Genomic DNA, 23,822 nt, shown 5'->3' with positions numbered 1-23,822 from the left:
TTGGCAACATCTTTGAAGCAAGCGTCAAGTTAGGAGATGAAGTTGGTGCTTCGGTTTCTATGCCAAGAATTGCTATACGTCAGCAGCACAGAAGTAATCCCGATTACTCGTCTCCAAGAGACTACTTCAGAAACACCATTGCTGTTCCTCTTTTAGATCACATTTTGTCTTCCCTGGAGTCGCAGTTTTCTCATGCTTTAATCGTTGTGTCTAGCCTTCAGGGCATCGTACCCACGGTGATGTGCTCGACTAGAAAAGTCGATCTTGCACCCGCTATTTCTATGTACGAAGAAGACCCGCCAAACCCCGTGTTGTTCCCAGCTGAAATGCAACGATGGAGAAAGAAGTATTCTGTAATGCCTGATGACAAGAGACCGTCGTCACCAGCACAAGCTATTAAGGACTGCAACGAGGTCTTTTTCCCAAACATGTGTGTTCTCCTCAAACTTGCCTGTACGCTACCATTCACGTCCTGCGAGTGCGAAAGAAGTGCTAGTGCTCTTCGTCGCCTACATAATTATATGAGAGCAACAATGGGCAATAATCGCCTGTCTTACCTTGCTCTTCTTTATATACATTATGATACTCAGAGTAATGTTGAACATGCATATGCAGTAGACCTTTTTGCTAAAATGTACCCTCACAGGCTCCAATTAGAATCTGTGTTGAAGCCTTAACTTTTTCCGTGTTAGCAGTGACTTTGCCTTTGTGAGCTGATACATTATTATAAAGATATTGCAAAACGTAAATTGAGATCACAAGCCAGCAGCACTTTTAATTAATAAATGGTCCACCATCGCGGTACGCGAACTCCCCCCTCCCCCGCCCAAGAGCCTGCGTACGGGCTTGTGTTGATGACTGTGTCAAATATTATTTATTTGAATAAAACGGGAAAACGGTTCTTTTCAGAGCTATATATGTAAATTTGAACTCATTTGATATCATCTCAATGCTTAATCATAATCGAATATTTAATGGGTCTTCAACTGTACCCAGCATTATATGCACATGAAAACGCCAACATTCTGCCTATTTAAATAAAATAATTATGGTAAACTAGCACTTTAGTCAAAAGTATGTTTTTGTGGTTACGCTTGTCTTATCTAATATATAAAGCTTAAACTGTGTGTGTGTGTGTGTGTGTGTGTGTGTGTGTGTGTGTGTGTGTGTGTGTGTTCGCGTTTGGCGGCCACGTCTTTTGTCCGTTCGCTACTGAAATCGGCACGTACACTCGGCACGCACAGTAGAAGGTATGCGTAAAAACAATTAAAAATTATGCACTGGGTCCCCTATCGAGGGGTCGACGCCCGCGTAAAATTTCTCGATGACGCAAACGCTACACATTCCACTTCATTTGAACACACGCCCACACCAGTCCTGTGTAGAGTGTATGCATCGCCGTCCTTCTCAAAGCTTCGAGCAATCGAATATCTCTTGCAGACGAAACTTACTCTTCTAGCGCTTTCCTTTCTCTCCAAATTCTGATTGCATTTGCACCGAATCCAACGTATACGTTCTCTTCAGCAAGCGCTACACTGGGAGTGTGTCGATTTCGATCGAAACAAGCGCGAAGAGCAAGATTCGAATTCATTCAGCATATCCGGGACCTCGCAACAAAGATTGCACGTGACGTGTCCACAGACTTTTCTTTACACTACAGTATCTTGCCCGTACGGACCCTAGTATTGAATATTTACGAATAAGTAGTCTTTGTAATCTCTTTAGAATTACTACCTTATCTTGCTATTAGTAAGTAATTGAAGTCGTTGCGATCTAAAAAACCTAAAACATCATCTAGTTTTTCAAGACTCATTAGATCTTGTCAACTGTATATTAGATCACATTTACTAACTTGGGCTAAAGAAACAGTTGGCCACTCAATTCTTGAGATCGTTTTTAAATTTATTGTTCCTGTCACGTCTTCCTAACTGAGCTTGTATTTTGGAGCATACCATAAATGGATTGTATTGAAAACAACGAGTCGATAAAGGATCAATATTGTGTACCTCTAATTAGAGTTTGTTTTAGCAGCAACACAGCTTTACCAAACAGGCAGATATGTTATAGTACAAGATATGATTTATTAGCTGAGTAAAAGAGTTTTAAATTGAATCAAGCAAGTAACGTGCTTTTTGTTATTGTAATAAAAACTTAAAATCATTGTTGCTATTAAAGGTTACTCATCATAACAGTATTGTTCATATCGTAACCCTATACATAATTATGTGGCTTTCAAACGTGGTAGTAAATAATCAGTTTACAAGTTAATAGTTCCTTCACATCAAATTGTATATTTCAAATATTTCATTTTATATTAGCATGGTTTTACTTTTTGCTTTTTCAGTGACTTAAATTTACTGGATTACAACTAAATGTACATGTTTTAACTTAGGCTGTGTCTCCACTTGTTGCCCTTTAAACATGTTTAACATTAAACATGTTTAAACTCTAAACATGTTTAGTAGACAGCGTCTCCACTTGTACATTTATTCCGGGCTATTAAAAGAATTATCCGGGACTTTGTTGTACCGCCCGAATTCGTTTCTTGTGCACCAGACAGTCGCAGATCGTTTTCTTGTCGTCTGAAGTACAATCACAAACACAAGTCTCTGTCTTCGCCAAAATGGCTCTCTCCTGACACTCTGCATCAGTCTAAGCACTCTCTGACATTGCCTTGTTTTGTCTTCTTCCAATAGTCTCCAAAGAAAGAGAAACAACAGCGTGAAAGAACTAACATCCACCGTTTTGGAACGCGCGTTTATATCACGTGACTGTTAAACCTAAACCACTTTCGTTAAACTACCTCTGAAACATGTTTAGCAAACGCTGTTTAGGTTTAGAGTTAAACAGGTTTAACGCCAGTGGAGACGCATTATTCTTAAACATGTTTAGACTTAAACAGGTTGTAAACATGTTTAAGCCGTAGTGGAGAAGCGCCCATAGTGTACGATAAAATACTGAAACTTTGAAAAACGGTAATGTAGCCATGTGGTCATTACATATAGCATCGATGAGCTAGGTGGCTCTGTTGTATATTCGAAGACTGGGAAAACGTAAATGCTTATTGTGGTTGACTTTCTTGCTGTTCAACTGCTGAGGCGCCTTTTTATCCGGTGAAAAACAAGCAATGACAACCGACAGGAGGATGCACACTTTATCAGGTGAGTGTGATGTGTTTATTAACTGTGAACTTTAAGCAAGGAAGCAACGCAGCAAACAATAGTGTTAGGAGGTACACAATCTATAAAATTGTGTTCACTAGCTCCATTCTTTTCCAATAACCGTGAAATTTATGTTGGAGTACGTATGGACGGTATGTTAGACGACATTACACTGGTACCGTGCGTCTTGCTCGTGGTCCAGACCGCGATATCGTAGATCCAGCATCACATCACATTGCGCAAATCAATGTTGTTAGTAAATTTAATCTATTGCATTAAGCCCTTTGATTGCATTTTAAAACGGTTAGGCCGACTATTGCTACTGTACATTTGTTTCATGTGCAATACCAACTAGTCAAATCTAGTTTGGGTTGCGGATATCAGAAAAAATATGCAATAAAATTTTAAAGAAGGGTTTTGTAAATATGTTATTAAAGCTTGTCGACAGCGCCGGTATTGAGATTAATCCATTACTGTACGTAAGCAGTGTTAAAATAACAGTAAACATTACCTAAGGAAATGACCATGACTGCAGACTAGAGGTTAGATTAATTGACTTTCTAAACTGCATTTAATCGCATCCTGTTATTGTCAAAAGAAACTACTTAATGTATTGGTCCAAATATAAAGTTACCAGATACTTGATGGAGTCGTTTTCGAGACAAACGTCAATTTTTTAAATGAAACAGTCAGTACGTATGCTTTGTGAATACTTTGCTATATTCTTGTTTTGACGATTCAGTAACATTTTCTAAGTCTAAACAGTAGAATGCAAACATGCAACAAACAGAAAGAAAACTCAAAGTTCTTTGTCTTCCTTAGAGATGAGATAATCTCTATAAACTGCAATATTCAGTTGATGCCACAAGTAGACTTGATCCAGTCAAGGTGACTGATCACATCTGTGTAGACTCCAAACTTTGTCTTTTCGCCACAACCGATTCCCCAACTCACAACTCCTGCCAACACATAGCGACCTCTAAACTTTCTGTTCTTTACCACCAGAGGTCCGCCACTGTCTCCTTCACAGGCACCGTTGTAATCAGTAGCACACAGCATGTTTTCAGTTATTTGGTAAACTTGATGCTTTATTTGACAAAGACGGCGAGATTTTAATCTGACGTCGCCTTTACGTAAACATCTAGATCTGCTGACTGTCGAATTGACGCGACCCCATCCAGTGACGATGCCGTTTTGTTGAGCTCGGATGTATGAAGAATCTCTTGCCTTGTCTGGTAGACACACTGGCATGATCGTTCGACAATTGCAGTTAACCGGACGAGCAAGTTTCAAAACTGCGATGTCGTGATCAAAAGAAGTTTGATTAAAATCTGGATGTATGATTATCGACGAAGAATTGAAACAAACGGAATTGGATAAAGAATCAGATTCGGAGCAATTGCCACAATGTTTGCCCAAGCAAACTGTGATAGTCTTTCTATTAATGCTCTGATACTTTAAGCAATGTGCTGCTGTTAGCACGCATCTTTCTGAAATGAGAACTCCTCCACAATGTTGTCCCAACCGAGGAGAACACAGCATTGCTTGCCATGGGAATTCACCAGGACTACTCGTGTCGCCTCCAGCAACAAATGGCTTTCTAGCACAACTTTTACCACAATCAGATGCTGTATACAAGTTAGAAATATTATAAGAATTGCTACATGTCGGTTACATTCTGTTGATGATATACCGTAAATATAAAAACTGAACATAACGACAATTAGTCAATTGAATGTGAATGATAATTGACGAACAGATCCCGCAGTATTCAGATGTTATAATGCATGATGTGCAAGCTGCATGTGTTGTGTGCTATTCTAACTATAATTAAAAAATGCACAATTGTTCTTCACATGGCACTGCCGCAGTAAAATGTGCTGAAACTCGTGCAAGCGTAAGGCTGGAGTCACAACTCTTAACATAGTACCACGTCTATTAAAGTTTAAATTTTCTTCGGTATATTAAAAAATTCTATTACAATAGCATTATTTACAAAAATTAATCTTACCGTTTAGAAATTGAATTTATTACGACATTTGATTATGCCAATCTGTATTTTATTGTTTACTATAAAGGGTGATTTTTTAACTTACTTTCAGACGTTTCTAACTACTATATTTTAGTATCAACAATTTTTAGGAAATAATTTTAGAGCTGCTCAATTCATTTTGATTTCAATTATTACCTTATAGCTATTAAAGAAATTATTGATTTTAAAAAGCATCTTACAGCATTGAGAAATTGCCGAAAATTGGTTGATTGGATCGATGACATCCAGATGTCCGTGTCGTTCGTAAGTGAGCCTGTCGCTGGACACCCTACATGTATACTCACCAGCATCTTCTAACTTTAGTTTTGTAATGGAAAGTCCTCGTCCGTTTATTGAAACCACAAATCTAGATTTAGTATCTAAGTAGTCTAGAATTTGACCATTCAAGTACCATTGAGTAGAACCAAACGGAAGATGGCACGATTCTTTGCAATCGAACCATGCTGCAGATCCAAGTAACGCCATCTGGTTGGTCAATTCTAAAACAATGTTGAAAGTTTGCTGGTAAATTTTATACGAATTTCTAAAAAATTGAGTTAAACTAAACCTTCGAAACAACATTCTCTTCCGTCACCAACGAAACGAGGTTTGCAGCTGCAATTGGTATTTTCAACACAATCAGAATTTGAATGGCAGACATGACAAGAGAACTCTACAGTTGTAATGAAATATATTGTCAGTTATATATTTATCCTGCAGTATTGCGATTTACCACACGCTCCTTGACTAATCATTCTCAATGAATCTGACCCAAACAGGCATGCCTTCACTTCCAGTAAACACTTGTTTATATAAGTTAGCCCATCAGAACCGCAGACCGGTCTGACATCTAATGGACAATCAGACCGAGATTTGCATATACACGTTGCACTGCCGTCGCTGTCAGCCACACAAATCTCAGCGTTTGAACAATTAATTCTTGCAACTTCACAAACACCTGATAACAAAATGAATTTTTATTGGTTGATATCGAATTGATCTGTGCGTGATTGCACACCTTTGCACAAGGGGGCAATGCCTGTCCATTTTCCTAATTCGTTGCATTTTCTAGTGCTGTTACCAGAACGTATCTGGTATCCATAGTCACACGAGTACAGCACGAAATGTGGATAATAGAAATTGTCACCAACAATTTTTCCGTTTAGTGGAGCATGAAGTGTAGAACATCTCACAGCTAAGTAATATATGTTAAGCAAATATGTAATGACTGGTATTATAATGCTTTTCTTACGAATGCATTTGGGAGACTTAGCACTCCAGGTGGTTTCCACAGTGAACTGAGAGATTTGTGTACATTGTCTGTGAGTGACGCCAACGAGCCAGTACCCAATCGAACAAGAGTACCGAGCAACGCTTCGGACATGTGTTTGCGAAACAAATACTTTACCAAACTTTGGACTAGGCGGTGTTGCGCATTTTATATCTATTTAAGAGAATATTTTGTTCTAATACTCAAATAAAAAACCAAAATATTTAATCAACTTTCGCATGTTGGAGGGTCATGTGACCACAATCCTTGCAAAAGACAGGAAGACGTAGACGAACCTCGCACAGCATATCCGGCATTACAAACAAATTCAACTGTAGAGTTTACAGAAAAATCATCGCCAACCAGTTCTCCATTTAGTGGGTTTTGAATTGATGGGCATGTAATACCTAGACAACAAGATTGAATCAGAATTGTAGTAAGGATGTGTTTGTAACAACTGATTCCGTACGTTTACAATTTGGCGCTAATTCTTTCCATTGTCCGGATGCATTGCAGTTGCGTTTTGATGCTCCAACAAGTCTGTATCCTTCTTTACATGCATACACAACATAATTCGGAAACTTGTAACTCATGCCACTGATAAACCCGTTTTCAGGAGGCTGTAAGGTCTCGCACCTTATTGCTGCAAAACATCTTATACTTCACCTGTAAACTGCAAAGAATTTAATATTTGCCTTGGCATTTCGGTATTGGCATGTTCCATTTTGCTGGAAAATTTTTGATTTGGACGCAGTGAAGTGTTGAAGATCCCTTCAGGACATATCCTAACGTACATTGAAATACAAGAACAGAGCCAATTTTGTTGCCTGTTGCAACAACACGCCCATGTTTCTGTCTTTGAATTGGAAAACATCTCGTTTCTAAAAGACATTATTGAACTAACAAAACTACCATTCATGGCAGTTTTACGCAGCAATCTATACCAATACATCTTGGTGGCGTATTGGTCCAAGTACCAGACGCCGCGCACATTGAAGTCTCTTTTCCTATTATCATATATCCTCTATTGCAAGAAAACGTCACGGACTCTCCAAAATAGAAGTTGTTGCCTACAATTTCGCCATTCTTGGGTTGTTCCAACGCACCACAATATACAGCTGAAATAAATAGCAACTAAAACTATTTCTAGTGTAAGTTAGTAACCGTTTACGTTGACACTTTGGCCGTTTTCCTTTCCACACTTGTGAATTTGAACACGTCATAAACTCTGTGCCTTCAACAATTTGATATCCTAGATTACATATAAACTGGATGTAACTTGGATATCGCCTTCCGTCTCCTTGGATCACGGCTATTCTTCCACGACTAATGACACCCGGATCGCCGCAATCTTTAGCTAAATACAATTTTAAGTAGCAACTCCTACGTTCGCACGTACTAATAATGCCTTATTCAATAACCTCTACATGTTGGTGGATGTTCAGTCCATGTCAAACTGCAATTCACTGATGAACGTTTCTGGCATGATCTTTTACGAGAACCAATCAAATCAAAGCCAGTTTTGCATTGGTAAGTAGCAGTTTCGCCCAAATAGTTTGAAGGCACCGAAACTGAACCATTGGATATCGATTGTAAATTAGGACATTTCAAAGCTATAACCAGTCAATACAACTTTAGATCTAGCGATCATGGCATTTTTGTTTTGGTAATTATATATTTACCTTGACATTTTCTGTGTGTGTTTGAACTCCAATAACCTTCTTTCAAACAAATGGAGGTATTGGTTCCAACGAGACAGTATCCGACGTTGCAGTGGTAGCGTACCATGGCTCCGTAGCTAAAGACGTGTCCTTCATACCTCCCATTCAGTAGCGGAGGAGGTCGTCCACACGATACAGCTATATATATATATATATATATGAAACGTGAACATTACAGGTAGCTGATTTAAAACACGTTAATATTAAAGACTTCCATTTCTTACGTTGGCAGCTAGGGAATTGCCTCACTTTGTGCGAAAAGTGCTTTGTTTTGATTGTTTTTGATATGCAATTCTTGACTTTTTCAAGTTCTGAATTGATTCTTTTTCTTGCCTGATTTGATGCGTCGTCACTGGGTTTCGATATTTCATACCACTGGCCACTTTCATTGCATTGAAAATAAGATCCTCCTCCAACGAGCTCGTGACCTACCGTGCAGTTTAGTGAGATTGTCTCTGGGTAAAAATACGCATTTCCTTGTATGCCTCCATTTCTGAAGTTAGAAGTATTAGGATCTGGGCATGACCTTGCTATAGTAATAGAGCAAGACTGCTAGTAGTGTCAAGAGATTGATCATAAAAAAAACATACGTATACAACATGGCGGTTTGTCACTCCAAATTCCTGTGCATTGGCGAAAATCTTCGGGTTGCAGGCACGTTCGAGTAAATATTGTTAATGTTTTATCCATATTTAGTTCATAGCCGGAATGGCAGCTGTAAGTAGCCGTATCATCTACAAACCTTTGTTCTGAGCTCAACAGGACGGTACCATTTTGGGGATCGCTAAGAGGTGGACATTGAATTTCTAAGTAGTACATTCACACGTCAAAACAATTAGTATATGTATGTAAATTGGAATAATACATTTTATTAAATTTACTTTTGCAGCTTGGTGTCTCGTTGGACCATTGTCCTGAAGAGTTACATTGAATTTGTTTTGGACCAACAATGCAGTGTCCGTAGGCGCGGTCATATTTCACGACACCCGGGTACTGAAAGTAGTTTCCCATTCTTATGCAGTGCAACCTTTCTTCTGGTCTGCCGCAATTCTTTGCTATAAGACAATTAAATGTTAACTTAATTTAAAAATTTCAAAGTTGGTATGGTTCTCATGACGGTAGGTTTGCGCTTTGTCTGTTTTGTGTTCATCCATGTGCCCTGGTCAGAACACTTCCACACTTTACTGCCACTGCAAATTTTGTGACCAACGAATAGCGATAAACTGCTAGTAGTTATACGGCCCACCCAATATGGTTATTTTGGTATGTTTTGGAATGGTTGGACGGTTTTTAGAAAATAATTACCAGCAATTGAAACATTACTGTTTATATAGTACATATTGGCACACCGACTCCTTATTTGAGAATTGGCAAAAATAATAATTAAATGTTCTATGTAATTTTTATGTCAATTATTTATTTTGTATTACAAATTTAAAAGAGTATCAAATTTTTATAAAATTAACAATTAATAAAATTTAATTAAATTTTAAAATTATATTTATTATTGAAAAATGAAAAATTCAGAATTTAAAATTGAGAACGTTGGAATGCCACTCAGCCCATGTTTCTATAATATGCGCTATTGCTGTTTGTTATTAGCTATCCAAAAACACGAACAAAATAGGTTTTTTTGTATTTCTTTTTACTTTCCATGCTTCAAAACAGGCATCTGACTCCAGAGGAAAGCTGTACATACAATAAAAAAATGCTTGTCTAAGAAATGCTGCACTGTACATTTGTAGGTAAACATAGTGCTTCCATATGAGCAATCGGTCATTACAATGCATTGCAAACCTCTGAAGACAGTAACTAGCTTTCGCTATCTTGGAAGTATCATGACAAATTATTTGTAAATGTACGAAGACATTTTGTCCCGTAATTCCACTAAACCGCAGACCTAAACTTACTACATTTTTGTTACTGTAAATTTGACAGTATGATGTGGCTTTCGCCAATTGAACTCAATTTTGTGCATATGTTTAGAAATCATATATTTCACACATCTAGTTTTCTTATAAAAATGGGTTACAATTTATATTTTACTAACAATGTAACAAAATCATAAAAAACTGAATTTTCTAATTGAGACGAACCTTTGCACGAGACAGTACTCGTTTGCTCTGGCGGGTCCCAATAGGCTGTGATCTTGTTAGCACGACATGTTCGTGACTTAATGCCTTCTCTTATGTATCCTTCCCTACAAGCATAGTCTATAGTGCTGTTCACTGTCAGGTCAAGCGTTTGTACATTCCCATGTAACAATGACGTGAGTTTCTTGCACCGCATAACTGGACAAAATCAGTTACATTTGAAGGTACCGTAGTATGAATCTTGCATGCTACTTGGTACCTTGACATCTAGGTCTCTGATTAGGATATCTCCACGTACTGTTTTTTCCACAATATGCACTGCCGCTGTTCAGTAGTCGATAGCCATAAAAACATGAAAATATTGCATCGTATCTATTTCCTGCTACTATTCCATTTTCCAACTGAGGCATCGGACTGCATTGGAAAACTACAATAAAGCAAAATTGAAAAGAAAATTGCAAGATACATTCTAATATTTACCATGTTGTTTTACCTGATGCACATGAAGGTAATGGCAATGACCAGTTGCCGTGAATGAGACACTTAATAGTCTGAGGAGTTGTTGGAAAGTAGTCTGGCATACAAATATACGTCGCTGTAGAGTTGACCGATAATGACTGAAATGCACGCGAAGCAAAACGAACTAATGGAGGATTTCCACATTCACTAACTGAAATAGATATTAGAGACTTGAATCAAACATGCAGTGTATTATCAAACTTACCTACTAACACTTGCACTTCACATATTTGAATTGGTTGTGTGGAAGAGGGCGGTTGACCATGGTCAAGTGTAATGCGAAAAAATGAAGAAAGAATTCCATTTCCACATATAAAGGAAGGATTCTGGCCTTGCCTGGATTGGTTGTATGTCTCTCCGCACTGTTGTTCTTGCTCATTGCTGTCTTTAACTATTACCTTCAGTCCGTTTTGCCAGCGTTGTCGTTTGTCGCCGTCTCGAAGATATAGCTTAATTGACACTAATACGTGTCGGTTTAAAAGAAACACTCGAAGTTGACTGAAACGTGAGTAACTTGATATTGCACAGTCCCAGGAATCAATTCCTCCACCAGTGTTGTTAGGTACAATACCATCAATTGCGTTTTGGGCAACAGGATATCTTGTTGTATGACTAAACACTCCTGGTAAAAGCTCGATATGTTTAGTATTATTCTTCATCTTTAGTAGTGATACTAACAGAGCAATAGGCAATTAGCAAAAAGCAAACTAATACAACTGTTTTATGTTTATGATATCACCTTTTTTGCACACCGGTATAGACCAGTAACCAGAGTTTTGGCACGTCAACTTTTGTACTGAACGCGGCCAGTAGCCTTCATTGCATTGAATTTCTAACGTATCTCTATTTAAAGTTTCGCTAAAGGGTTTATCTTTGTCTGAGGGGAAATCACGATGTCTACACTGTCTTGCTGTTGCGATACCACCGTTTATCTGCACTTCACACAAAATAAGTTCAGAAAAATTGTCACTTTTCAAACTGCCTTTTATACGGACGTAGCGTGCCCTTATTCCATTGCCAGAGGCACACTTGCGAAAGCCGATACCATCCACTGAAGTGTTGCGTATCCATGGGTCTCCACAAGAAATATATAAATCGCTATTGTGAGACCAGGTAAGTTCAATTTGAATTTCTTCAACTCTTTTTCTCTCGTCTATGACGTAAAATCCGACACTGCTAATGACAATTTCCTTTCCTAAATCTGCCATCCACCAAGCTCTTTTATTTCTGGTAATTGAAATAAAGCAATGTCTCCTCTTTTTTCCGAGATTTCCATCTGTAGCAAAGCTTGATAGAAATGGTTTTCCTTGACTCGAGAGCGGTCGAGAGTAAAGCGTTTTAACATTTTCCAAATTGATGGGATATCCTACACAAAATATGATTATGTTACAATCCTAACTTTTACGTTTAATTATAAACACACTATAATACCAAAACATAAATCTACATCGCAGATTTCCTTTGTGGTGCTGCTTGTCCTGCACCAAGGACTTGATGACGAGTTGTCGACATTTCTACAATAAGAGATTTCACCGTTTGCCTGGTTTAAACACTTTTTGCCGTTTCTTGACTCTGCTTTTGGACCAATATACGACATTCCGTTGTCATATGGATTGTAGCAAGCGAAGTAGGCACCTAGTGTTTGTAAATGACTATTTTGAAATAAATTTTGTATATATTCTATCAACCTGTCTCTGCAGCTGACGTGATGAACCAATATTGCATCAACACCGCCCACGCAAAAATCAACTCCATATCTAAGAGATATAAAATATGTTATTAAGATTTGATTTAGAATCTCTAGCATTGTACACATACGTAGAAAATAAACGACACGCTCACTGGGTTAGGAAACTGACGTGTTTGTATCTATAGAATCGACATGCAAAGACATTCGATCAGGCTTGGCTGTATTTGATTGATGTTGTGTAGCTATACTTTACGTTGCTTACCTTGTTGAAGTCTGTTCTATTAGTCCACCTCTAAATCACCTGATTGTCAACCGTTCGTCTGCTAGTCCAACACTTCCTAATCCGGGTATGCAAGCTGTGATATCTAACATGATACACATCGTGACTCACTGTCGTAGCAGCAGTACAGTTTGCTTTCAAAATTTTGCAAATTTAGAATCTACAATTAATAATAGCTTTACTAAAATCAAAACTGAAAAGTGGCCACTTTTTGAAACTTATATGTCTTGTTAATTGTCTAATAGGCAACTCTTACTAAAACTGAGGACTGCAGCCCAATCAGGCCTACGACTCTTAATGAAAGTATATTTTCTCTTCTAATAATTAGAACCTTGGTATTTTAGAGAATATTAAACCAAAACTGAAAATAGCCACTTTTAAAACTTAGATATCTTGTTAATTGTCTAATAGGCAACTCCTACAAAAACTGATGACTGCAGCCCAATCAGGCCTACGACTCTTCATGAAAGTATATTATCACTTCTAATTTTGTCGTGCTCAACCAGATCAGTCCGGTTTGTAAAGTCTATCGCAAGTACCGAAAGCAAATCCTGCGTCAGAAGTACTTAGATCATCACGGCTGTCTAGAAAGAAGACATGACTTCCCGTGATGATCTAAGTACTTCTGACAATGACAAAACTTTATTAGCAAAGTTTTTTCTAATAATTATTACGTTTGTATTTTAGAGAATATTAGAAATTTAAAGAACCTTCAACGAGTCAGATGGAACGACGATTGAGATATGAGATTAGTGCCCCTATCTCCTATTAGTAGAAGACACACATATATTTAAATCAAGCGTATAGCTTGTAGCAAGAGATCTTTTGTTGATGACTGTGTCAAATATTATTTGAATAAAACGGAAAAACATGTTTTTAGTATATATAAATTTGAAATCATTTGATATCATCTGAATGGTTAGTCATGATCGAATATTGAGTGGGTCATTAACTGTACCCAACATTACATGCACATGAAAATGCCTACATTATGCCTATCTAAATCAAAATAATTAATGGTTAACTACCATCTTAATCAAAAAGGTATTTTTTCTTTATTCATGTCTTATATTGAATATTTACAAATAAGTAGACTATGTAACCCTCTTAGAATTACTACTTTTACCTTGCTATTGGTAAGTGATTGACGTCGTTGAGATATAAAAACTTCTTGAACATACTTTAGTTTTTCAAGACTCATGACATCTTGGCAACTGTACATTAGGTCACTTAAACTAACTTGCTCTAGGAAAACAGTTGGCCACTCAATTCTTAAAATCGTTTTAAATTTTTTTGTCCCTTTTACGTCTTCCTAAATGATCTTGTATTTTGAGGCAGACCATAAATGTATTGTATTAAAAAATTTGAGTCGATAAAGCGACGAATTAGATAGGAGATCAATATTATGTAATTCTAATTAGAGTTTGTTTAGCAGCAACACAGCTTTGCAAAACAGACAGATAAGTTATAGTACAAGATATGTTTTATTAACTGAGTACAAGAGTTTGAAAGTGAATCAAGCAAGCAACGTGTTTTTATTACTGTAATAAAAATTTGAAATTATTGATGCTATTAATGTTTGCTCATCATTGCAGTATTGTTCATGTCGTTACCCTACACATAAATATGTGGCTTTCAAACGTAGTAGTAAATAATCAGTTTACAAGATAACAGTTGTTTCACATCAAATTCTTCACTTTACATATTTATAATAATATGTTAGCATGGTTTCACATTTTGCTTTTTCAATTACTTAACTTTCCTGGATTACAAGTAAATGTACATGTTTTAACATAGTCAAAGATAAAATAAGGAAACTTTGAAAACGTTGAGGTAGCCATGTGATCATTACCTATAGCATTGAAGTGCTAGGAGCGAGTCTCCGCTAGTGCTTAAACATGTTTACAACCTGTTTAAGTCTAAACTTGTTTAAGAATAATCGTGTCTCCACTAGCGTTAAACCTGTTTAATTCTAGACCTAAACAGCTTTTGCTAAACATGTTTCAGAGGTAGTTTAACGAAAGTGGTTTAGGTTTAACAGTCACGTGATATAAATGCGCGTCCCAAACCGGTGGATGTTAGTTCTTTCACGCTGTTCTTTCTCTTTATTTGGAGACTATTGAAAGAAGACAGAACTAGGCAATATCAGAGAGTGCGTAGACTGATGCAGAGTGTCAGGAGAGAGCCATTTTGACGAAGACAGAGACTTGTGTCTGTGATTGTTCTTCAGACGACAAGAAGACGATCTCCGACTGTCTGGTGCACAAGAAACGAATTCGCGCGGTACAACAAAGTCCCAGATAAGTCTTTTAATAGCCGGGAATAATTGGACAAGTGGAGCCGCTGTCTACTAAACATGTTTAAAGGTTAAACATGTTTAACGTTAAACATGTTTAAAGAGCAACAAGTGGAGACACAGCCTAGATTGCTCTGTGGTATATCCAAGGACTGCAGCAGCGTAAATGCTTATTCTGGTTTGACCTTCCTGGTGTAAAACAGGTGAGGAGCCGTTTTATCCGGTGGAAAACAAGTAATGAGAAGCGACAAGAGGATACACACTTTATTAGGTGAATGTTATGTCTTGATTAACTGTGAACTTCACGCATGGAAGCAACCGAGCAAACAATAGTGTTAATTGTTACTCATTCTAGAAAATTGTGATTCGCTGGCTCTACTCTTTCTAATAACCGTAAAATTCATATTGGAGTACGTGCGGACGGTAAGTTAGTCGGTGTTACACTGGTACCGAGCTTCTTGCTCGCGATCCAGACCGCGGTATCGTAGATCCAGCCACACATCACATTGCACAAATCAATGTTGTTAGTAAATTTAATATATTGTATTCAGCACTTTGATTGCATTCAAAATCTTTTAGGCCGACTATTGCTACTGCACATTTGTTTCATGTGCAATACCAACTAGTCAAATCTAGTTTGAGTTGCGGATATCTTTAAAAATATAAAATGAAATTTTGAAGAAGGGTTTAGTAAATATGTTATTAAAGCTTAACGACAGCGCCAGTATTGAGATTAATCCATTACTGTACGTAAGCAGTGTTAAAAAATAATAATAATTAGCTAAGGAAACGATCGTGACTGCACGCTGGAGGTTAGATTAATTGAATTTCTAAACTGCATTTAACAGCATCATGTTATAGTTTAAAGAAACTAATTAATATATTGGTTCAAATGAAAAAGTTACCAGACACTTGATGAAGGCGTTTTCGGGACATTCATCAATTTTTTATAATTTATACAGACAGTGCGTTTGCTTTGCGAATACTTGCCATATTCTTGTTTTGTCGATTCAGTAACATTTTCTAAGTCTAAACAGTAGAATGCAAACATGCAAAAAACAGAAAGAAAACTTCTAAGTTCTTTGTCTTGCTTAGAGACGAGATAATCTCTATAAACTGCAATATTCAGTTGATGCCACAAGTAGACTTGCTCCGGTCGAGATGACTGATCAAATCTGTAGACTCAAAACTTTGTCTTTTCGCCACAACCGATTCCCCAACTCACAACTCCTGCCAACACATAGCGACCTCTAAACTTTCTGTTCTTTACCACCAGAGTTTCGCCACTGTCTCCTTCACAGGCACCGTTGTAATCAGTAGCACACATCATGTTCTCAGTTATTTGGTAACTTTGATGCTTTAATTGACAAAGACGGCGAGATTTTAACCTGACTTCGCCTTTACGTAAACATCTAGATCTGCTGATTGTCGAATTGACGCGACCCTATCCAGTGACGTTGCCGTTTTGTTGAGCTCGGATGTATGATGAATCTCTTGTCTTGTCTGGTAGACACACTGGCATGATCGTTTGACAATTGCAGTTAACCGGACGAGCAAGTTTCAAAACTGCGATTTCGTGATCGAAAGAAGTTTGTTTAAAATTTGGATGTATGATTATCGACGAAGAATTGGAACAAACGAAATTGGATAAAGAATCAGATTCGGAGCAATTGCCACAATGTTTGCCCAAGCAAACTGTGATAGTCTTACTATTAATGCTCTGATACTTTAAGCAATGTGCTGCAGTTAGCACACATCTCTCTGAAATGAGAACTTCTCCACAATGTTGTCCCAACCGAGGAGAACACAGCATTGCTTGCCATGGGAATTTACCAGGAGTATTGGCGTCGCCTCCAGAAACAAATGGCTTTCTAGCACAACTTTTCCCACAATCGGATGCTGTATACAAGTTAGAAATATTACAAGAATTGTTACATGTCGGTTACACTCTTCAGATGATATACCGTAAAATATTTAAACTGAGCAAAACGACTGTTACTCAATTGAATGTTAATGATTATTGAGGAACACCCCCAGTATGCGAATGTAATCTTACAATATGTTCAAGCTGCATGTGTTGTGTTCTATTCCAACTATAATTACAAAATACACAATGGTTCTCCACATGGCACTGCCGCATTACCAAGTGCTGAAACTCGTGTAAGCGTAAATCTGCGGTAGCAGCTCTTAACATGGTACAACGTTTATTAAAGTTTAAATTTTCTTCAGTATATTTAATAATTCTATTACAATATTATTATTTACGAATACTGATGATACCGTTTGGAATGATAATTTAACACAATATTTGTTTATGGCAATCTGTATATCTTTGTTTACTACAAAGGTTGATTTGTTGACTTGCTTTCAGACATTTCTAACTACTATACTTTAGTATCAATAATGTTTATTAAAAATTTTAGATGTGCTCAATTCAGTTTTCTTCTTTTTATTACCTTAAGATTATTGAAGAAGTTTAAAATTTAAATGCCTCTTACAACATTGAGAAATTGCCGAAAATTGGTTGCTTGGATCGATGACATCCAGATGTCCATGTCGTTCGTAAGTGATCCTATCGCTGGACACTCTACATTTATACTCACCAGCATCTTCTAACCTTAGTGTTTTAATGTAACTTTCTCCTCCGTTTGTTGTAACCGCAAATCTAGATTTAGTATCTAAGTGGTTTAGAAGTTGACCATTCAAGTACCATTTAGTAGAACCGAACGGAAGATTGCACGATTCTTGGCAATCAAACCATGCCGCAGATCCAAGTAACGCCATCTGGATGGTTAATTCTAAAACATTGTTGTAAGTTTGCTTGTAAATTTTTACGCATTACTATAAACTTGAGAAAAACTAAATTTTCAAAACAGCATTTTTTTCCGTCACCAACGAAGCGAGGTTTGCAGCTGCAATTGGTATTTTGAACACAATCAGCATTTGAATGGCAGACAGGACAAGAAAACTCTACAGTTGTAATATAATATGTTGTCAGTTTTATATTTTATCCTGCAGTATTGCATTTTACAACACGCTCCTTGACTAATCGGTATTAATGAATCTGATGCAAACAGGCATGCCTCCACTTCCAGTAAACACTCCTTCATATAAATTCGCCCATCAGAACCGCAGACTGGTCTGACATCTAATGGACAGGCAGACCGAGATTTGCATATACACGTGGCACTGCCGTCGCTGTCCACTGCACAAATCTCATCGTTAGAACAATTAAGTCTTGCAACTTCACAAACACCTGATACATAAATATATAAATATATATTACTTTACCAGTATGTTTTTAATTAAGTGCGAAAAATGTTGAATTACATAGAATGACAGTAATAAAGTATCTCAACCTTTTGTGCAGATTGTTATTCATGCACAGAAAAACGTGTATGCAACCTAAAACTCGTCGCGGTTGGCTGAAATTCAAGTTACCCATGCTTTCATGGATTGATTTCTGTTACAGGCATTCGAGGTGAGACACAGGTATAGCAACCCTGGGAACCACAGGGCCGCTGACCACTAATCAGCAGCAAATGGTCACTACATATAATAGGTCGTAATAAAAGCGAGCTACGAGTGGAATAAAACGAGCAGTTTCGTTAATGGCAACTAGTTTGTCCCTTCATCCTGCATTGATGCTAGTCCTAAGCCTTTGTGAAATCTTTCATTTAGGTAGTACTCAAGGATAGGAGGATACGTTATGATATCTCCTAAGCAAAACTTACTAGTAGGAAATCGTTGTTCTAGTCTATTTATAAGCGCTTAACGATAAATAAGTTGTATCATACCGCAATTTGGGAGTGTCAGTCTAATTCCTGCAGCGTGTCAAATTGAGAAGAACCAAATGATATAACTATAAACCTTCCTATACTTACAGCAGGGGTTACTATTTCTTCTAAACTTTTTCAAAGTAGTAATAATTTGCAATTTCATTAACTAAACGGCAGACTTGAATTGCAAAATTTTGCTACTCTAGATTTGATTTCAAGATGTAGTATACGTTTAGAACTTTTATCTTATATCAGACATCTAATTCAATTATAAACTGACAAATAATTAATATTTTGCTAAAAATATATAAAATTATAGAAAACGGTACTTTCTAGTAGAGTCAAACCTTTGCACGAGACAGTACTTATGTGCTCAAGGGGGTCCCAATTGGCAGGGATCTCGTTGGCACGACATGTTCGTGACTTGATGCCCTTTCTTAGGTATACTGTCTTACAAGCATAGTGCATAGTGCTGTTCACCGTCAGATCAAACGTTTGTTCTTTCCCATTTAACACTGATTTGAGGTTTGCGCACCGCATAACTGGCAAAAATCAATTATATTTTAGGTACCGTAATATGAATCTTGCATGCTACTTGGTACCTTGACATTTGGGTCTCTGATTAGGATATCTGCGCGTACTGTTTTTCCACAGTATGCACTGACTCTGTTTAGTAGTCGATACCCATAAAGACATGAAAATGTTGCATTGTATCTATTTCCATTGACAATTTCATTTTCTACATGAGGCATCTGACTGCATTGTAATTCTACAATAAGATAAAATTGAAAACAAAATTGCAAGACAAACGATTGCAATGTTTACCATTGCAAATGATTTGTTCTTCCCATTCGGTTTTTGAATTGCAAATTAGTTCGTTTTTGCCTTGTTTCTCATAACCATTATCGCATATATAATAAACTTTGCTAGCGATTGGTTGTCGTGTATCGTTCGACAGTTTAGTGAATGCGTGATTTAATCTTTCTTATGGGATGTCACATGAACCAACTACTCAGAACAACATGAAGATGAATGCAGTAAATTTTTGTTCTTTTACCTGATGCACAGGAAGGTAATGGCAATGACCAGTTGCCGTGAATGAGACACTTAATAGTCTGAGGAGTATTTGGAAAGTAGCCTGGCATCCAAATGTACGTCGCTGTAGAGTTGATAAATAATGAGTGAAATACACGTGGAGCAAAACGAACTAATGGAGGATTTCCACATTCACTAACTGAAATAGATATTAGAGACTTGAATCAAACATGCAATATATTATCAAACTTACTTACTAAACTTGCACTTCACATACTTGAATTGGTCGTGTGGAAGAGGGCGGTTGACCATGGTCAAGTGTAATGCGAAAGAATGAAGAAAGAATTCCGTTTCCACATACAAAAGTAGCATTCTGGCCTTGAATAGATTGGTTGTATGTCTCTCCGCATTGTTTTTCTTGCTCATTGCTGACTTTAACTATTACCTTCAGTCCGTTTTGCCAGCGTTTTCGCGTGTCATCGTCTCGAAGATATAGCTTAATTGACATTAATACATATTGATTTAAAAGAAATACTCGAAGTTCACTGGAACGTGAGTAACTTGCTATTGCACATTTTAAGATATCAATTCCACAAGTGTTGCTAGGTACAATATCATCAATTGCGTTTAGGACAACGGCATTTCCTCTTGCATGACTAAACACTCCTGGTAAACCTCAATATGTTCAGTGTTAGTCTTCAAATTTAGTAGTGATACTAAAAGAGCAATATAAATTACTAAATAGCAAACCAATACAAATATATTATGTTTATGATATCACCCTTTTTGCACACTGGTATAGACCAGTAACCAGATTTTTGGCACGTAAACTTTTGTACTGTCCGAGGCCAGTAGGCTTCATTGCATTGAACTTCCAACGTTTCTCTATACAAAGTTTCGCTGAAAGGTTTAGCATTGTCAGAGGAAAAATCACGATGTCTACACTGTCTTGTTGGTGCGATACCACCGTTTATCTGCATTTCACACAAAATAAGTGCAGATATATTGTCACTTCTCAAACTGCTCTTTATACGGACGTATCGAGCTCTTATTCCATTGCCATCAGCACACTTGCGATAGCCGATACCATTCACTGAAGTATTGCGTATCCATGGGTCTCCACAAGAAATATATAAATCGTTATTGTTAGACATGGAGAGATCAATTTAAATTTGTTCAACACTTCGTCCATAATCTATGACGTGAAATCTGACACTGTTAATGATAATGTCCTTTCCAAAATCTGCAATCCACCAAGCAATACTATTTCGCATTATCGTTACAAAGCACTGTCTTCGCTTTTTTCAGAGATTTCCATCTGTAGCAAGGCTTAATGAAAAAGTTTTTCCATAATTCGTATGCGGTCGAGGGGAAAGCGTAGTAAAATTTTTCAAATTGATGGAATATCTTATACAAAATATAATTATGTTACAATCTTAACATTTAGGTTTAATTATAAGCACACTACTACCATAACATGAATCTACATCGCAGATTTCTTTTGTGCTGCTAGTTGTTAGGCACCAAGGACTTGATGACGAGTTGTCGAGATTTCTGCAATAAGAGATTTCTCCGTTTATCTGTGGTAAACACTGGTTGCCGTTCCTCGACTCTGATTTTTGACCAATATAGGACATTCCGTGGTCAGATGGATTGTAGCAAGCGAAGTAGTCACTCAGTGTTTGTATAAATGATTATTTTATAATACATTTAGTGTATATTCAATCAACCTGTCTCTGCGGTTGACGTGATGAAACAATATTGCAACAGCACCACCCACGCACAGATCAACTCATATGTAGAAGATGTAAAATATGTTATTAAGATTTTGATTTAGAATCCCTATCATTGCACAGCTACGTAGAGCCTAAACGAAACGCTATCTGGAATAGGAAACTAACGTGTTTGTGTCTAAAATCGACATGCAAAGACATTCTGTCAAGGTTGGCTGTATTTGATTGATGTTGTGTAGCTATACTTTACGTCGCTTACCTTGTTGAACTCAGTTCTCATAATCCACCTCTAAATCACCTGATTGTCAACCGTTCGTCTACTAGTGCAACACTTTCTAATCGGGGTATGCAAGCTGTGATAGCTAACGTGATACACATGGTGTCTCATTGTCGCAGCAGCAGTACTGTTTCCTTTCAAAATTTTGCAAATTTGGAATCTACAATGGATAATGGCGTCACTAAAATCAAAACTGAAAATTGGTCGATCTTTGAAACTTGCATGTCCTTTTAATTGTCTAATAGTCAACTCCTACTAAACTGAAGACTGCAGCTCAATCATGCCTACGACTCTGCATGAAAGTGTATTGTCACTTCTAATAATTATTACGTTTGTATTTTAGAGAATATTAGAATTTAACAGAACCGACAGATAGAACAAAGTTTGAGATATGATATCAGTGACCATATCACCTCTTACAAGGAAACATACATTTCTCTAGAGCAGGCGGAGAGCCTCTAGCAAGAGATCTTGTTGATGAATGTGTCAAATATTCTTTCCTCAACAGTTTTTCTCAGTGCTGTATATATAAATTTGAACTCATTTGATATCGTCTCAATGGTTAGTCATCATCGAAAATCGAATGGGTCATTTATAGTATCCTGTATTACAATGCGAACGAAAAGGGTTACATTCTGCCTATCTAAGGTCAAATATTTATTGTTAACTAGCATCTTAATCAAAAATAAGTTTATTAGTTCAAGCAAGTGTCATATTGAATATTTATGAATAATTAGAATTTGCAATTCCTTAGAATGACTACTTTCACTTGCTCTAGGTAATTGATTGACGTCGTTGAGATCTAAAAATTTGAGAACATTCTCTAGTTTTCCAAGAATCATTAGATCTTGTCGACTGTATATTAGGTCTCACCTACTAGCACGCAAAGTATAGACCTAATTTAAAGTAAAAGTTATTTTAATTATACAAATTTTGTTTATCAACTAAACCTGTTTCTTCCGCTGACGTAACCAACCAACACTGCAGAAGCACCGCCCACACACCAATCAACACCATTTCTACAAAACGTGAACGCTGTTTTTACGATTTTTCTAAGAGTCAACGGTATGTATAAGTTACGAGAAACGACACATCAGGTAACTAAAATTCATGCTCTCAAAAATGCTCGACGCAACAGTAGGTTAAAACAGATAACAGTGCATGTCGTCTATCTGCTCGACAGTGTGAGGCTACACGACTCGGATTAGCTTGTCGAACACAGTTGTAGAGCTTGCGATGCAGCTTCAAATCACTGGAAATCACTGGAAATCACCTGATTGTGGAACGTTCGTTTTACAATCCGGGAATATAGCAGCGGCCTAGACAGGAAGTTTCAAAATTAATATAAATAAATTTAAAAGCAGTATTTTATTGTTTAAACTAATATTAATTTGTTTAAAATATTTAGTTTTATCAACTCATACGTCTATACTAGAGTGATACAATTATTGTTGCCAATTGCAACTTTCATTATGACGTTGTGTCTAATGGCAATATACTCTACCTAATACGTAGTCTGAGGCATTGGTCTATATACCACCGCATATATTGCAGGACATAATTCATAGCAGCTAGTAGGAAAATACTATAGATAGATCCCTATTGTAACCCAAAGAACTTCAAGTGTAAATGTCTATATTCGTAGATTCACTAATTAATTAGTAATGCATCATGTCGGTATTGCTATAATTTTGTACATAAAATCACTCTATTAGGCTAACGCATGTCCGGCTGCGAATACTGGTTCATGCACAAATAATGCTCCACGGTGAGCCTATACGAAATATTAATGCCCTATGCTCGATTATTCAAATCCATTCGCGTCTATCAATGTGTACTGTCGTGATAAAATGAACACCCAGGTGGAACGAGTGAGTGACAATAGAGATTAGACGTATGCAACAGACCAGGAATACGACTTAAGTGAAACGAAAGT

At 37.1% G+C, this 23,822-nt stretch overlaps 2 protein-coding genes and 2 long non-coding RNA genes across 4 annotated transcripts; all 4 read right to left on the bottom strand.

Moving 5' to 3' along the window:
• Positions 1–3,858: 3,858 nt before the first annotated feature.
• LOC134176115 (coagulation factor X-like) lies at positions 3,859–7,122 on the bottom strand. The gene is made up of 8 exons (XM_062642794.1): positions 6,933–7,122; positions 6,697–6,870; positions 6,446–6,637; positions 6,212–6,388; positions 5,927–6,151; positions 5,762–5,866; positions 5,394–5,693; positions 3,859–4,789 (listed from the first exon to the last, which is right to left on the bottom strand). Exons 1-8 carry the CDS (start codon positions 7,054–7,056, stop codon positions 4,014–4,016), a joined length of 2,073 nt encoding a protein of 690 aa, XP_062498778.1. The 5' UTR covers positions 7,057–7,122; the 3' UTR covers positions 3,859–4,013.
• Positions 7,091–10,858, bottom strand: LOC134176494 (CUB and sushi domain-containing protein 3-like). The gene is made up of 11 exons (XM_062643162.1): positions 10,771–10,858; positions 10,537–10,704; positions 10,281–10,475; positions 9,066–9,239; positions 8,775–8,990; positions 8,409–8,714; positions 8,146–8,322; positions 7,885–8,076; positions 7,635–7,820; positions 7,408–7,581; positions 7,091–7,344 (listed from the first exon to the last, which is right to left on the bottom strand). Exons 1-11 carry the CDS (start codon positions 10,856–10,858, stop codon positions 7,148–7,150), a joined length of 2,073 nt encoding a protein of 690 aa, XP_062499146.1. The 3' UTR covers positions 7,091–7,147.
• Positions 10,859–12,283: 1,425 nt separating this feature from the next.
• Positions 12,284–12,811, bottom strand: LOC134176627 (uncharacterized). Its single transcript, XR_009969306.1, has 4 exons — positions 12,749–12,811; positions 12,615–12,665; positions 12,485–12,553; positions 12,284–12,431 (listed from the first exon to the last, which is right to left on the bottom strand). It is a non-coding gene; the product is annotated as an uncharacterized LOC134176627 (long non-coding RNA).
• Positions 12,812–19,116: 6,305 nt separating this feature from the next.
• LOC134176589 (uncharacterized) lies at positions 19,117–20,192 on the bottom strand. Its single transcript, XR_009969291.1, has 4 exons — positions 20,130–20,192; positions 19,667–20,075; positions 19,444–19,610; positions 19,117–19,383 (listed from the first exon to the last, which is right to left on the bottom strand). It is a non-coding gene; the product is annotated as an uncharacterized LOC134176589 (long non-coding RNA).
• Between the last annotated feature and the right edge of the window lie 3,630 nt (positions 20,193–23,822).

This window comes from Corticium candelabrum, chromosome 2 (genome assembly GCF_963422355.1).
Source record: "Corticium candelabrum chromosome 2, ooCorCand1.1, whole genome shotgun sequence".
Classification (NCBI taxonomy): domain Eukaryota; kingdom Metazoa; phylum Porifera; class Homoscleromorpha; order Homosclerophorida; family Plakinidae; genus Corticium; species Corticium candelabrum.
Note: the sequence above shows the minus strand (reverse complement) of the source record. Positions and strands in the feature narration are given on the sequence as shown.

Bases quoted from the DNA above. Each gene is read 5' to 3' on its own strand.
- LOC134176115 (XM_062642794.1), bottom strand. From the start codon at position 7,056: ATGAGTTACAAGTTTCCGAATTATGTTGTGTATGCATGTAAAGAAGGA. The intron at 6,871-6,932 runs GTACGGAATCAG...CTTGTTGTCTAG, and splicing joins ATTAGCGCCAAATTGTAAAC to GTATTACATGCCCATCAATT. The intron at 6,389-6,445 runs GTAAGAAAAGCA...TATATTACTTAG, and splicing joins TAAGTCTCCCAAATGCATTC to CTGTGAGATGTTCTACACTT.
- LOC134176494 (XM_062643162.1), bottom strand. From the start codon at position 10,858: ATGCCAGACTACTTTCCAACAACTCCTCAGACTATTAAGTGTCTCATT. The intron at 7,582-7,634 runs GTAAACGGTTAC...TATTTATTTCAG, and splicing joins AAAACGGCCAAAGTGTCAAC to CTGTATATTGTGGTGCGTTG. The intron at 7,345-7,407 runs GTATAGATTGCT...AATGTCTTTTAG, and splicing joins TACGCCACCAAGATGTATTG to AAACGAGATGTTTTCCAATT.